The sequence below is a fragment of the Pholcus phalangioides genome, unplaced genomic scaffold (genome assembly GCF_987345545.1).
Source record: "Pholcus phalangioides strain wild (caught in Gottingen) unplaced genomic scaffold, Ppha-v1.0 ptg000022l_1, whole genome shotgun sequence".
In the NCBI taxonomy this organism is placed as follows: domain Eukaryota; kingdom Metazoa; phylum Arthropoda; class Arachnida; order Araneae; family Pholcidae; genus Pholcus; species Pholcus phalangioides.
The window spans coordinates 24,320,961-24,334,689 of record NW_028301615.1 but is presented as its reverse complement, the minus strand read 5'-3'; the positions used below and the strand labels follow the sequence as shown (position 1 = coordinate 24,334,689).

Genomic DNA, 13,729 nt, shown 5'->3' with positions numbered 1-13,729 from the left:
GCTTCCAACGTTTTGTTGGGGAAAAACAATCAATCGCACTTCCAACATTCAACAAAACTTACTTGTTGAAGAGAAGAATTTTTCAATAATGTGTGTGCTATTAATTGTTTGCAGGTTATAAAAACAGGGATCAGGCCAATTTCAGGTGTATTATGGGCGGATGGTTGGGGCAGGTCGGCAGTGGCATGGCGCTGAGTCAGAGTGAGAGAGCTCTTTGGTGCCTTTTTCTTTTTCAGGTACATTCAAGGCGATGTTATTGAACATCAATTAAGGATCAAGGAACGCCGTTTCGACGCTAAAATCCCGAGCGGCGGCAAATATTCAATGCACAAGTTAAATATCTATATGTATATAAATGATTTTTCTATTGATAAATATCATCTATTTTTCCCTATATAAAATCAACTGACTCAAAATCGTGCTGTGTAAGCAGGGCCGTATTTAGAGATTTTGTCAGCAGGAGCAAAGTACGTATTTTGGCGTCTTGTGCAATGTTGAAGGGGCAGTTAAAGGGTGAATTTAGCACCCTCCCCCTAGTTCAGTGTCCGCGGCACCAGACCCACCTGCTCCACGTCTCTCTCTCTCTTCCCAGTAGTGGCCTTGTATGTAAGTGTGATGCTGAAGGCTGCCTATCATCTGCGGGGGGACTTTTTCAATGAAAAAGCCGTGTACTACTGATACTTTTTCACCGGAACACCATTCGAGGGCTGGATCGAACGTCTTTTGCCGGCTGAGGATTCTTATTATAGGCACCCCTTGTCTATAGTAAGAATCCTCAGCCGCTGTACGGTCGTGCGGGCATCGCGCTGGGCTCTCACCGTGAGGATTCGTATCCCAGTCCCGGTGGCGGCACAGAGTCGATCGGCTGGGAGTTGATTTTCTATGGTTTCCCAACTTCGAGGCGGGAATGTTGAGCTGTTCTCCCCGCAGAGAGCAAGTAATCTTTCAACATAATACTTGAATAGCATGAAAATCCGATTATATTTACATCTTCACTTTAAAATATGGTAGACAGGCGGCAGTACCAGCAGACCAAAAAACAAGCACAGCACCGACGACATAAATACGTTAGGGTCACACATACACTCAGAACTACATTACGGCATGCACCAATTCGTTTAGAAATTCCACAGAAGAATGTTAAGAGTTCTCAAATGCGAAAAGTGACTCCACTGTACTCAACTTTCCATTTTTGTCATATATGCAAAGCGAACATGGAGCACCTCCTAGAGATAGAAGGCCTCCGCAGTCTGCTTGTGACATCAGTAAGTAGTTAATTTTCCCTCAGAATATTCAGGGGAAAAAAAATTCCCTGCTCGTGCCAGTATCATCATTGTGGGCGGCCAAGTGGCGCCGTGGTAAGACGCTCCTCTTCCGCTATGAAGGTTACCATCAAGGTCCATGGGTTCGAATCCGGGCATAGAACGTTAGAAGCAAGTTCTTTACCTACCGAACCTGGGGCGACCACCTTCATTTCCCACCCAAGTCCGCTGGTTGGAAATTGCCGTATGGCGATATATGACCGGAGTTGGTGTGCGGTAAAGCAGTATTATCATTGTGAGGCAAAGAAATAATCGGGCTCAGAATTGGCGATTTCTATGCCCCACATCCAATCACTATGCGGTATTTGTGAACCAATTAGGAAGATTCTACGCCAAAATAAGAAGAAACGAAATAGGATGCTGTGTTTCAAAATGTGGCAAACTTGCTAGGTAGTCTGAATGACGTTTATGGCAAACAGTGCAGAGGCCTTCTATCTCTAGGAAGTGCTGGACCGTGTCGAATTCATTGCAATGTGATTTGACCCATGTTTGCGAAAGACATTACAACCACCTTTTTAATGGACTTTGGTGCCATCTATTAGCCAAAGTTGTTAGTATCTCGAATTTAATTAACTAAATATATATTTGCTCTATCAACTTATTATAAATAAAAATTCTCACACTCAACAACCTTAACTAATGAATTTATTAGCAATTATTTATCTGAACTAATTTATCTTCAATGAACAAACTATCAAAAAATCAAATGTATGTTTAAAGTAAAATCTGCTTCAATGGCGCGAGAATAAAAATAGCCGCAGTTTTACTGTGCTGAGGTGGTATAATAATTTGCTCCTTAATTAGGAGATCGCATAAAATATTGCACCATGGCCCCCACATCCTGTAGCGAGGGCCTCTAGGCTGGGATTTTTTGCGGGTCCCTCGGTTAGACTTTTAACGGGCCCCTTCTTTAGTTAATTAATAGCATGAAAAAGCAAAAAATGATGAGATCCGTCCCGGGCCCCAGCCATGTGAGCTCCCCCTATGTGGGGCGATGGATTGCACATTAGAGAGAAACCAGTCCCTTTTAAACATAGTTAACTTCAGAAAAAGGTCAAAACTCTTTTACATCAAAGCGGCACGACAAGGCTCTGATAGATCTTTATTACCACATAACTTTAACCACTAACCAACATAACTTTAAAATAAAATAAAGCTTAGATATGCTACAGGGATACCATCGTTATTGTACACAAACTCTGAGTCAACAAACACCTTGTAGAGCAGAAGCTGCTTTAGAAGGTGTTGGCTGAGTTTGGCCTCTGGCTACGTCATGGTGTCATGGAACGTCACGATGGGCGATTCCATTTATCTTCTTCCGGTAAAAAGGTCACAGGGAAAAGGAGCAGGTTTAAGGGGTGACCATATTTTCTCGAGAGGAATACGGGAAATTAGGATACCAAATACCGGGCATTGCCAATTATCGCCAAAAATGACGCCAAACATAAACAAAGTTACCAAATATTACTGAAATTACGGAAAAATCATAATGGTGGGGAATGAAGCATTACTGCAGATTACAGTGAATTAAAATGAATTCCACGAAATAAAGCGTTCACCAAGACAAATGTGGGAGATTAATATTCTTAATTTATAGTTGTAATTATCATAATATAATTATAAGCTGAAAAATAATTTCAATCTTTGACTTCAATAAAGAAGAAAAATTCTTCTTGTAAAAAACGGGAAAAACCGGGACACTTTTACCAAGAAGTCGGGACGGCCAGAAAAACAATAAAAACCGGGACTGTCCCGGGAAATACGGGACGCATGGTCACCTTAAGCAAGTTGATATTTTCGGTTGGCGGCTTCTGAACTATTTTAGCGAGTTTTTTTCCCCCCTTGGAAAATGAACCCTCCCTTCGCGCATCAAGGTCAGAGGCCAACTCAATATGGGCATACATATATCTTTTTTGAGAGCCCTTGTCTAAAAAGATTTGCCGTGTTGAGGCAGAGCCGCCCTCAGTGGTGTGCGGTCGCACCGAGCCCCGCACTTCGAGGGGGGCCCAGCACTCACGGTTTATAATATAAAAGTGAAATTTTTTTTATCAATTCAATTTTTTCTTCAATAAGTAAAACAAAGGTGATGTCTGAATTTAAAAATAGAATAAAACAATTTATACATATTACAGAAACTTATTCGTCTCGAGAAGTGGAACGTCCCGCCGCCCAGGGTCAATAAATGCATTTTGGATTCTAGCTGTGAGCCGAACGGACCCAAAGTGCCAAATCAAACGGGAGGGGGGGGGGAATTATGAAATGCTTTCATCAATATTCTTAAATTATTTCTTTTATTAGTTTTCCTAAATTTTTACCAATTATTGAATTATTTCTTTCATTAATTCTCCCATTAATTCTGTGACTATTTTTTTCATTAATCATTAATTTTGGAATTATTTCTTGATTCCAGAATCATTTCTTTCATTTATTCCAGAATCATTTCTTTCATTGATTCCAGAATCATTTCTTTCATTGATTCCAGAATCATTTCTTTCATTGATTCCAGAATCATTTCTTTCACTGATTCTGGAATTACTTCTTTCATTAATTCTGATATTATCCATTTTTCATTAATTCTGGAATTATTTCTATCATTAATTCTCAGTTTTCGTTAATTTTGTAATTATTAATTCACTAATTCCAGAAATATTTCTTTCATTTATTTTGTAATTATTTTTTCATTAATTTTGTAATTATTTCTTTCCTTAATTCTGTAATCATTTCTCTCCTTAATTTTGTAACTATTTCTCTCCTTAATTTTGTGATTATTAATTCACTAATTTTGTAATTATTAATTCACTAATTCTGCAATTTTCATTATTTTTGAAAATTTTCATCAATTTCTCATTTTTCTTTCATCAATTCTGAATTTTTGTTGGTGCTGATATATATATTTTTCAATCATTATTCTTATTTTAATTCATGAATTCTAATTTTCATTATTTTTCCAGATTGTTTTTTTTTCATTAGGTCCTAATTTTCATTAGTTTTGAAACTAATTTTTCCATTAGTTTAAAATTTTCTTCCGTTCTGAATTTTCATGAGTTAGAAATTTTCATTTTTGCGTTAATTTACATTCGTGGCATTCACAGATCGTGTGTTTATATATACAGGGTGCATAGCAAACGGAGGTATGGCATTCTACAGGCGAATAATTTTTTCTAGAGGTATACTTTCCAATTAGAAAAAGTTTCCAAATAACATATAGTACTCAGATACGCCATTCATGTTTCAAGGGGTTGTATAGTTATTAAAATAAAAGAAAATTAACTTTTTATACAGTCCCCGTGTGCCCCAAAACCTAGTTAGAAATTTGTTGCCCTGTCTCTCCTGATGCCAAGGAAAAAAAAAGTTCCACGTTTCTAAAAATAATATTCACAGAGAGATTTGAATTCGAAAAAACAGAGGAAATTAAGGAAAGAACAGCGTTAAATGAGGGTAATACGGTATGTACCGTATTACCCTCAGTACTACGGCCCCAAAACGGCTTCGCCACCCCGCCCCTTTGCTACGCTCGGACGTCGTTTTGCTCCTCGGACTGATAAAGGGGCCCCTGTCCCCGGACCTGAAAATATTGACTCTGTTTTCATCACAAGCGGAATGCCTCTGGCGATTGGTGATGTAAATGAATCACATTTAACCTGTGCAACGGTTTAAAAAAATTTAATTTTAATGAAAAATTAAAAAAAAAAAAAATTTAAGATCACACACACATTGAAAAACGAAGATGGTAATGAGGAAAAAAAAAAAACCTCAGCCGAGTTTGTGGGGCTCGAACTCACAACCCCCGTTATGTACGTCTCACGCTCTAGCCACTGTGAATGGTGAACCTTCGTAGAATTAATTATATCCATTATATTAAACGACGCCAGGAAATATGTCAGCGCAAACCAAGTCGCCAGAAAGGCATGCACCAATCGCGCGCATGCGCGTTCTGACAATGCTTAACCCTGCACAACACTGCAGCGAGACGCTTCCCAATATCCACCCACGCTGCTCATAATAAATTTTATTATATTAAATATTGAGTTTCTTCTATAGAAAATTCTTGTTTTTCAAACATTATCTTGAAATCCCTTTGGCGTGAATGTACGTACCAAATACCAAAATAATATTTTTCTCAGGTGAAGACTTTTAACACTACGGCAAGTTCAGAAATAACTTTCACAACGAAAAGAACCTACATAAATATTTCTTCATTTATTTCGCAACTTTTGGCTCAAAAGGAAAAAAAAAACACACACATCCTATCAATAACCTTACTTTCAAAAATCTGTTTTTAGATCTATAACAAATTTCGAAAAAAGCACTTTTATGGGTTCGAAATATATATTTTTTCATTTACTTTCATTCTTTTTTTCCGAAGAAGACTTTCAATTGCTTACATCAAATCGAAAGAAAATTACTTTTTTCTCTTTCTTTCGGTTGGACACGAACGAGTTCCTTAAATTAAAATATATGAGTTTCAATGGGAGCGGGAAAATGAAAATTTAAGAAGAATTTAATATGAAAAAAAATTTTTTTTGCACATTAATCAACAGGAAATTATTTTCGCTCTTTTGAAATACAAATTGCATTTCACCACTGATTTTTGGATTTTCAATCCATGCATCCAATGAGGTGAAGAGGCACCGTTTTAAAGATTTGAATTGTATTGTATAGGGTGCCTCCATAAATTCGTAAACAGTTTGAAAATTCATAAAAATTGAAGGCATTGGTATTGGCGGTTTGCGAAAAAAAGTTATTCTCACGGGGAAGGGGAGGGGGTGTGAGTGTTTCGGTACAGAAAAAAAAAATTCAAATTTTTGGCTATAGAGGTCACTGCACAAAAGCAAATCACTTGGGAATATGCAAATCAGGGTCTTATAAAATTCAGGGTGTACTGTCAACAGCTGATTTCTGAATTTTCTTGATGCAGACGGTTACATAAGGTTTTCATTGTGATGTTTACATTAGTTGGTAAAGCACAATGGGTGAAGTTATTTTACCTCAGCCATACGAATCATGGGCTGAAGCTCTACGAACATTTCGGACCTTTTGAAGAATGGTTCCTGTCCAATCACTCCAGCAGGACTGGCCTGTGCCCTCTATCGAAAAAAAAGTTGAAAAATTTTTTCAGCACTAAAAAATTTCTTCGTTCGCGAGGATAACTTTTTCGCAAATCACAATCAAATAGAGTGAAACCTCAATTTAACGATACTCTGCGGTATCGAGAAAAGATGTTGTTGTAGAGCAGTGGTTCTCAACCTTTTTGATATAAGCGGCCCGGCGAATTATCTTTTCATGACTCGAGGGCCCGGTCTTGAGTATAGTCGTACAAAATTTGAAATATTTGAAAAACATAAAAAAATATGAAATTATACGAACTTTTACTGTAGTAATCACAAACTGTTAATGAGTAAATCCGCATTATTTATGTAGTTAACTCGACCAATTAATGAAAAACAAATTTTTAATTACACATACATCGATTAATATGTGTCGATTTATTTACGTGTTTAGTGAGGGATGTTAACGAGCTCAAAGTTTTTATTGAGTAAGAAAGATAAAATAATTGTGTTAAACATATTATATTCCACAGCTTAAAAATACATACATTCTCTCTCTAATCATCTAAAATTCATATTATACCATGGTCACTTTAGTATGTAATTAAATTGAGCATTTGTGTTCTTAGTTACGACATAAAATCAATGAGAAAAATCTGTGCACATAGTAATTCCTCCAAAAAAAAAAAAATCAGTTGAGCGGAAGAGAGATGTCAGGGTCAACACTAGCTACAACGTCTTCCCCTTTAGATATTTTAGAAATAGGAAAATGAATATATTAATTAAAATATCTAAATGAGGTTTCGCGAATCTCTGAATTTAATACACAAATATACTAGCACAAATTGATATCTCAACTTAAAAACGAAATACTTCAGTTTAGCAAAAATTAGAACTTTAAAAAGAGTGATTTACCATGGATTATGGCACTAATGAGACTACTGTTGTTGTTTTCTGCCCGTTATCTCGTTTAATCTTGGGCTGAATCGAAGCAACAGCCAAACGGAGACAGTCAAAAAGTTTTAAATGGTTTCTCTGTTTTGAGCACAAGCATAGTAGGAAAAAGCCGTTTCAAAAAGACACGTGGTAAAAAAAAAACCAAAAGAATAAGTCTCATCGGCATCTCATGCCAATTTGGAAATCCGTTTTTTACTTTTATCCAGAAATTTGCAAGGCTAGTAAAATTATAAGTTCTTTCCAGTTGTTTGTCGGATTTCAATTCAATTAGTCCAAGGGTTTCTTGATAAGAAAGGGCTGCTGTCGTTTCGTATTCAAGAAAAGGATTCACGATCCACATATATTTCTCTCTTGGGTCCTCGTGATCCGGATAATATTTTTCAAACGACAATAGCAACATCTTTAAATGCGATTCGATAACATCTGGAATGAGGGTTCTTGAATGCACGTATCTTCTTCTATAATATAATCCGAGTATAACTGAAACATTTCATAATTATTTTCACCAATCATTTTCAGCCAGAATTTGAGTTTTTTTTTAAATGATTCAACATTATTCTAAGAATGAAACATCGTTGTTTCTGATCCTTGAAGTTTCAAAATCTCATTTATGGAAGAAAATATGTCGCTGAAGTATATTCCAACCTGACTACCCACTTCTTATCTCGAAAGTAGTGTTACATATCACTTTTTTTACCACTAAGAAACAATTCGACTTCCTATCGAAGTTCATATATCCTCTTCAGAACTGTACCTCGGGACAGCCAACGAACTCCAAATGAAAAAGTATATTTTTGTGATAAGTGCCCATTTTATCGCACAATACTCTCAACAATTCAAAGCAAGTTTTTTATGAAATTATCTATTTTAATCGATTGCAACAGGACTTCGTTAAGCTCGGGAATCATCTTTTAGAAAGCCAGGTTTTGCCTGTGAATGAAACAATGCGTTGGTTTCAAGTTATTTTCACTCACCATACCTATGATTCTAGTGACTAAACCCGAATGTCTACCTGTTAAATTCGAGGCACCGTCAATGCAAACTCCAACGTAATTTTGCCAATCCAGTCCTTTATCTTTCATAAAATCACCGAAAAGTTTGAAAATTTCTTTGCAGGTTGCGTTTGCAGCTAATTCCGGAACACTCAAAATGTCTTCCTTTACGACTTTACGTCATTATCAATGTGATCAATAAACCGAATGCACGTGTGAGCAAAATGTCATGGCTTTGAACATCAGTGAATTCATCCAGTTGTATTGCAAACAATTTTGACGTATTAATTTTTTTCTACGAGTTGCATTTTGGTGTCTAGTGCCATGTCGGATATGCGCCTTTCTATGGTGTCATTTGACAATGGAATGTCTTCCATTCTATTTGCCGCAGACTGGCCTAATACTTCTCGGCAAGCAGTAATCAAAGAAGGCTTGATAAGTTCTTCGCCAATAGTATACGGTTTTTTGTATTAGGCTATTTGTAACGATATCAAATATGATTGATAAATCATATATGATATCGTTAGTAGTGAATCGTCAATAGTTGAAATTCGAGAATTAATTTTCTTTTCTGCTTGAACAGCACCTTTTATGCGCATTAAGAAGTCAATAGGTTTGTTCGCAAAATCAGGATGTTTCGTGCTGAGATCTCGGGTGAGACGCGATGGCTTCATGGCTTCGTTTGCCAAAACAGTAGCACAAATAACACATTGAAGTCTTGAAAATTGGTCGGTATCAGGACAAAAAATGTGAAACGAAATTTCAAATAAACTTCATTGTATTTATACGCTGACTTTTTTTTCTGAGTGACATTAGCTATTTTTTCCTCGTTATGCATGTCCTGGAACTGAAGATGGTCGTCCTGCGGGCTTGACTCGGGGAAATCAGTATTTTTAGTTTGTTTCGATACCGTATTTTTTAACTCTAAAATTGAACAAAGTCCCTTGTCTCTTATTCATGATGAAATTCAAATTTTCACACTTATTTACAAATTTAAAAAAAGTGAATACTCCAACAACAAAAGAAATGTATAGAAATAAAAAAAGCAAGGAAATAATCGAAACAGCTTATTTTTTCCTTAGAAAACAGTACCACACCATTCTGAGAACCAGACACAGACTGCTTCGATGCCTGATTAAGCTTTTTGTCCGAAAAATGCAGTATTTTCTGTGTGCCTCACAGATTGGTAGCTGACATTTGCCATACAGATTACAAACGGGAAGATTTCCCCATTCAAAGTTGTAATTAGATTTGTAAGAACAATTTTCACGAATGGTCAACAACATCAGCATCTTTATAGGCCCTATCTTATGGGTTAAGTACTTTGATTGTCCAAGTTTCTCATCATTCTTTAACACCTCCACATCGAGAAGGATGCCGCTTGGTCACTGACGTTACTAGCACGTATGTTTTCAGTATCCAAGGCATAGGTGTTCCATTTTTTTGCATGTGTGCAAAAGTTTTTATAAATCAATTTCTATTTAAATTCTCACAACTATATTTTACATTGTACAACAAAAGAAACACCCCCCCCCCTTAAAATAATTTTTTTGAATAACTGAAATTGAAAATTTCTATACTATTGTTTGGAAATCTGGAGCGTGCCGGATAGAACCTCTGAGCTGCCCGTGGGGAACCCGAGGAAGCAGCCTATTTCTATGTGAACGAAGAAATAGGCGGCTTCCACTTTATGACATAGAAATAAAATTAACATTCGAATATAGACATAGATATCCAAATAATATGGCAGAGACGGGGCCACTCTTCGGTGGATTTTTTTTTTTTTTTTTTTTTTGTCGAATTAAATCCTAACTCGTGGTGGCATGAGTTTTTGCACAAACATGTTCGTTTAGTATTCTCTCTCTTATAGATTTTTACAAATTCTAAAGAATTTTGGTTAATACCGTATACTATGTCATTGTTTTCGATAATTGTAATTAAAATGCAAGGCTTCTACACATATACAATATTAAAATTTCGAAATATCAAAATTTTCAAGAAAATTTGAAAAAAAAAAAAAACATAATTTGTAGAGTATTTATTTAGTACCGGAACAACGCGATTTTCATAGAATTGCACACAAAGAGAAGCAGAAACTTCTTTCATAATTTAAAAAACTAGCTTTTCAGATTTGTTACCTTTTTCTCCAGCAGGTATTAACCAGGAATAGCTTTCCAGTATTATATTTAAACCATACAAATCACTCATTCAACGTAACATAATCGCTAATTCGATATTCATCTCATCTAAGAGATTAAAATATTACCTTACAATTTTTGGATAAGTTTTAAAATCATCACTGGAACCCGAACTTATCTTGAATGGCCCATAGGCACAGCAGGCATCAGAGGGCGACCCCTCCCCCAACCCTGCTTAGGGTTAAAGACGCTCGATTTGTAAGTGAATGAATGTCGCTCAAATTAAAAACCTCCGTATTATGGGGGGGGGGGGGCCAAGGCAAGTGATTCACATGATCGTGCTGAAAATCTGCTCAGGTAATCGCTGGTTAATTCGAAAAATATTCTTCCTGAAAACGAAACTATTTATGAAATCTAAAGTTGTTTCCTTAGCAAATATACTTTATTTGCAGTGAAGATATATTTACATGAATGGAATTTCGATTAATCTTTATTGAATTCTGTTAAACCAAATGAGAAATGATCTATTTACATACTTAAGGTACATGAATATTTTATTTAATCTACACAGACTTAAAGGTACTATTCAAACCTAAATTTTATGTATACAAAAATTTAATTGTAATCTTAACTGTTATTTTAAGTTACTCTGAAACGGAGTTTTAAAATCCATACAAGTAGAAAAATTGTAATCTACAGCGTACAAAGTATATCCGAAACTTTCACTTAAATTTAATTATGTTATAATAACGTAGCTACCAACCCTCCAGAACAGAACGAATGTTAGAAGGATTTCGCAGACATAAATTTCGTACCAAAACCTTACATTATGGAACTTCAAGGCATGGCCTGCTGAGCTTTTTGTCGTAGCCGATCATTTTCAGAAAATTTTTTAAAACATTGAAAAACGATTAATTCTAGAATTAATTAAAGAAATAATAAGAAACAATTTCGAAATTGATGAAAGAAATAATTTTGGAATTGATGAGAGAAGTAATTCAAGAATAAATGTAGGAAATAATTTTGGAATTAGTAAAAAAACAATATATACGTAAATCAATGAGAGAAAAATAATTTCGTAATTTCTGATAAAAAGTACTTCACAGTCACTAAAAGAATAATTTCATAATTATTGAAAGAAGTGATTTCAAGATATGTGGAGAAGGAAAATAATTTCAGAATTATAAGCAGAATAAATAATTACAGAACCATTCAAAGTGATTTCAGATTGAAACTAATTCTCAGAATCAATTAATTCAATCAGTAATTAATCGAAAACTTTTTCAGAATTAGTGAAAAATAATTATTTCAGAACTAATCAAAATTTATAATTAATACAAGGAATAGTTCAAGAATAAAAAAAGTCTCTGTTCACCTCGGGATCCCGCTGGCCCCTTTCAATTAAGATGTCATTAAATTACACGAGTTGGTGGCCCACGGGCTTTGTAGGAAATTTCAATTTGACCCAATGTGTGTGTGTCTGAAGAGGGATTATTGTAAACAAAGTAGGGATTTTTCCCCAAACGAAAATAAAATTTTTAAATGAAAGTGAAATCTCGCGTAGAGATTTTTTCTTCAGCTATCTCCAGTGGAATGATAAACATAAGTTCTGATAATGATCTAAAACCACATTAAAAAAAAAAAAATTGAAAAAACAGATGAGAAAAATAAGTGCCAAGTTGGGGGGAAAATAAGCTAAATGAATCAAAACCACCAATAATTGATCGGAAATTTCTTTTTTAAGATAATAATTCATATGTTAACCAATCAAATGAATATGGGACATCGTGTGAATTATTGCTCAACAATTGATAAAATTAACTAACATTGCTACACTCGAATCAGAATCAGTATCGGGCCGAAAAACGGGATAAGCTTAATGCACAACTGATTTCATCGATTCTACTGTCGAAAGGTTGAATCAGCGCCGATTTGATAAATTGATAAATTTCATCTTTTCTTTGCCGAAATTAAACATTTTATCTCGTTATGACTTGGCGAAATGGTGGCATCAAACGTTATGCATGTGACATCGTTTTGGTGGTGGAGGGGGAGGGGCAGTTCACAGACCTTTTTCTAATAAAGTTTTATGAAAACAATTCCCCCCCCCCAAAAAAAAAAAAAAATTAGGGATTTTTTGTGATTATGGTGAAAATTCGGGGGGTAAAAGAACTTTTCAGGAGTCAAAGAGATAGGGTGGAAATGTGAGGGACGCGCGTTGCAGTTATGTAATAAGGTATTCTTGAGAAAAAAAATCCAATCATACCACACAAAGTCCAACGATGAGAAGGATCGAAGTAATTACACATACGCCAGCAAATGTCACTATCAGGAGACTGAGAACCATGACACCTACAACATTAAAAATAAAATTGAATAGAATCATTACATCTCTTGCCTGGATGTAAATTAAAAAAAAATTATAAAAGATGTTAAATATTATCATTGCGGTGTATTTACCTGGCCAAAAAATGGTAAAATAGTTCACTACAACTAAGTGTGCAGAGTGTGAAGAGTAAACGTTGCAATTTGAGGTGTTGTTCCGATCATTCTGGACTAATCTATATATATGAAATTGATTTCGTGTGTCTGTGTGTATGTTCTCTATGCATTGAGTATATACCACACAGAACCCTACTTGAACGATAGGCTATTTTAAAAGTTCGTCAGAGCTAGGAAAATGCCCGAAATGGGCAAAAAATCTATCGAGCAACAATGGTTTCTGACCATCAACAACGACTTTCGGAATGTTTGCTTTGGTTACCATACTTAGCAATACTTTTCAGGCATAAGCCTCTACAATGGTTTGTCACTCCTTTCGTGCTGTCAGTATTATGCATAATAGTTCATTAGTTTATGATGGTTTTTCACTTTTTCAATCCTCTCAGCAATTGAAGAAAACACCGGGTATTATAGCTAGTATGAGTATAAAATTGATTTTCTCTGTGACTGTGCATTTTTTATAGAGGACATGTCCTCTATAACAAATCCACAATTTCCGACCAATCACCGTCAAATTTTGCATATACAGGGTGAATCCGACCTATTATGCCAAACGAAAGGGGGTGATGGATTACTCCAAGTGGATCATGAAACAGCCCACCAACCCTGTCCTATATCAAACCGTTTTTGAGTAATAATGGATAATTGATTATGAAAAAAAAATGTGTCAAGTCTGAAAAAAAAACAGAATTTGTGAAGTTTCTGAAAGATCTATGCGCAAATTAAGCACATATTAGGAAAGCGCAGATAAAATCCTATAAAGTCACACC

The 13,729-nt window shown here is 35.4% G+C and overlaps 1 protein-coding gene across 1 annotated transcript in view; it reads right to left on the bottom strand.

Annotated features, from left to right (window-relative positions):
* Positions 1–13,729, bottom strand: part of LOC149070042 (uncharacterized) — a 49,974-nt gene that overhangs the window by 24,036 nt on the left and 12,209 nt on the right. Inside the window, exon 3 of the mRNA XM_089250082.1 lies at positions 12,724–12,809. Within this exon, the coding sequence (XP_089106208.1) occupies positions 12,724–12,809 (86 nt within the window). The remainder of the gene's footprint in view (positions 1–12,723; positions 12,810–13,729) is intronic.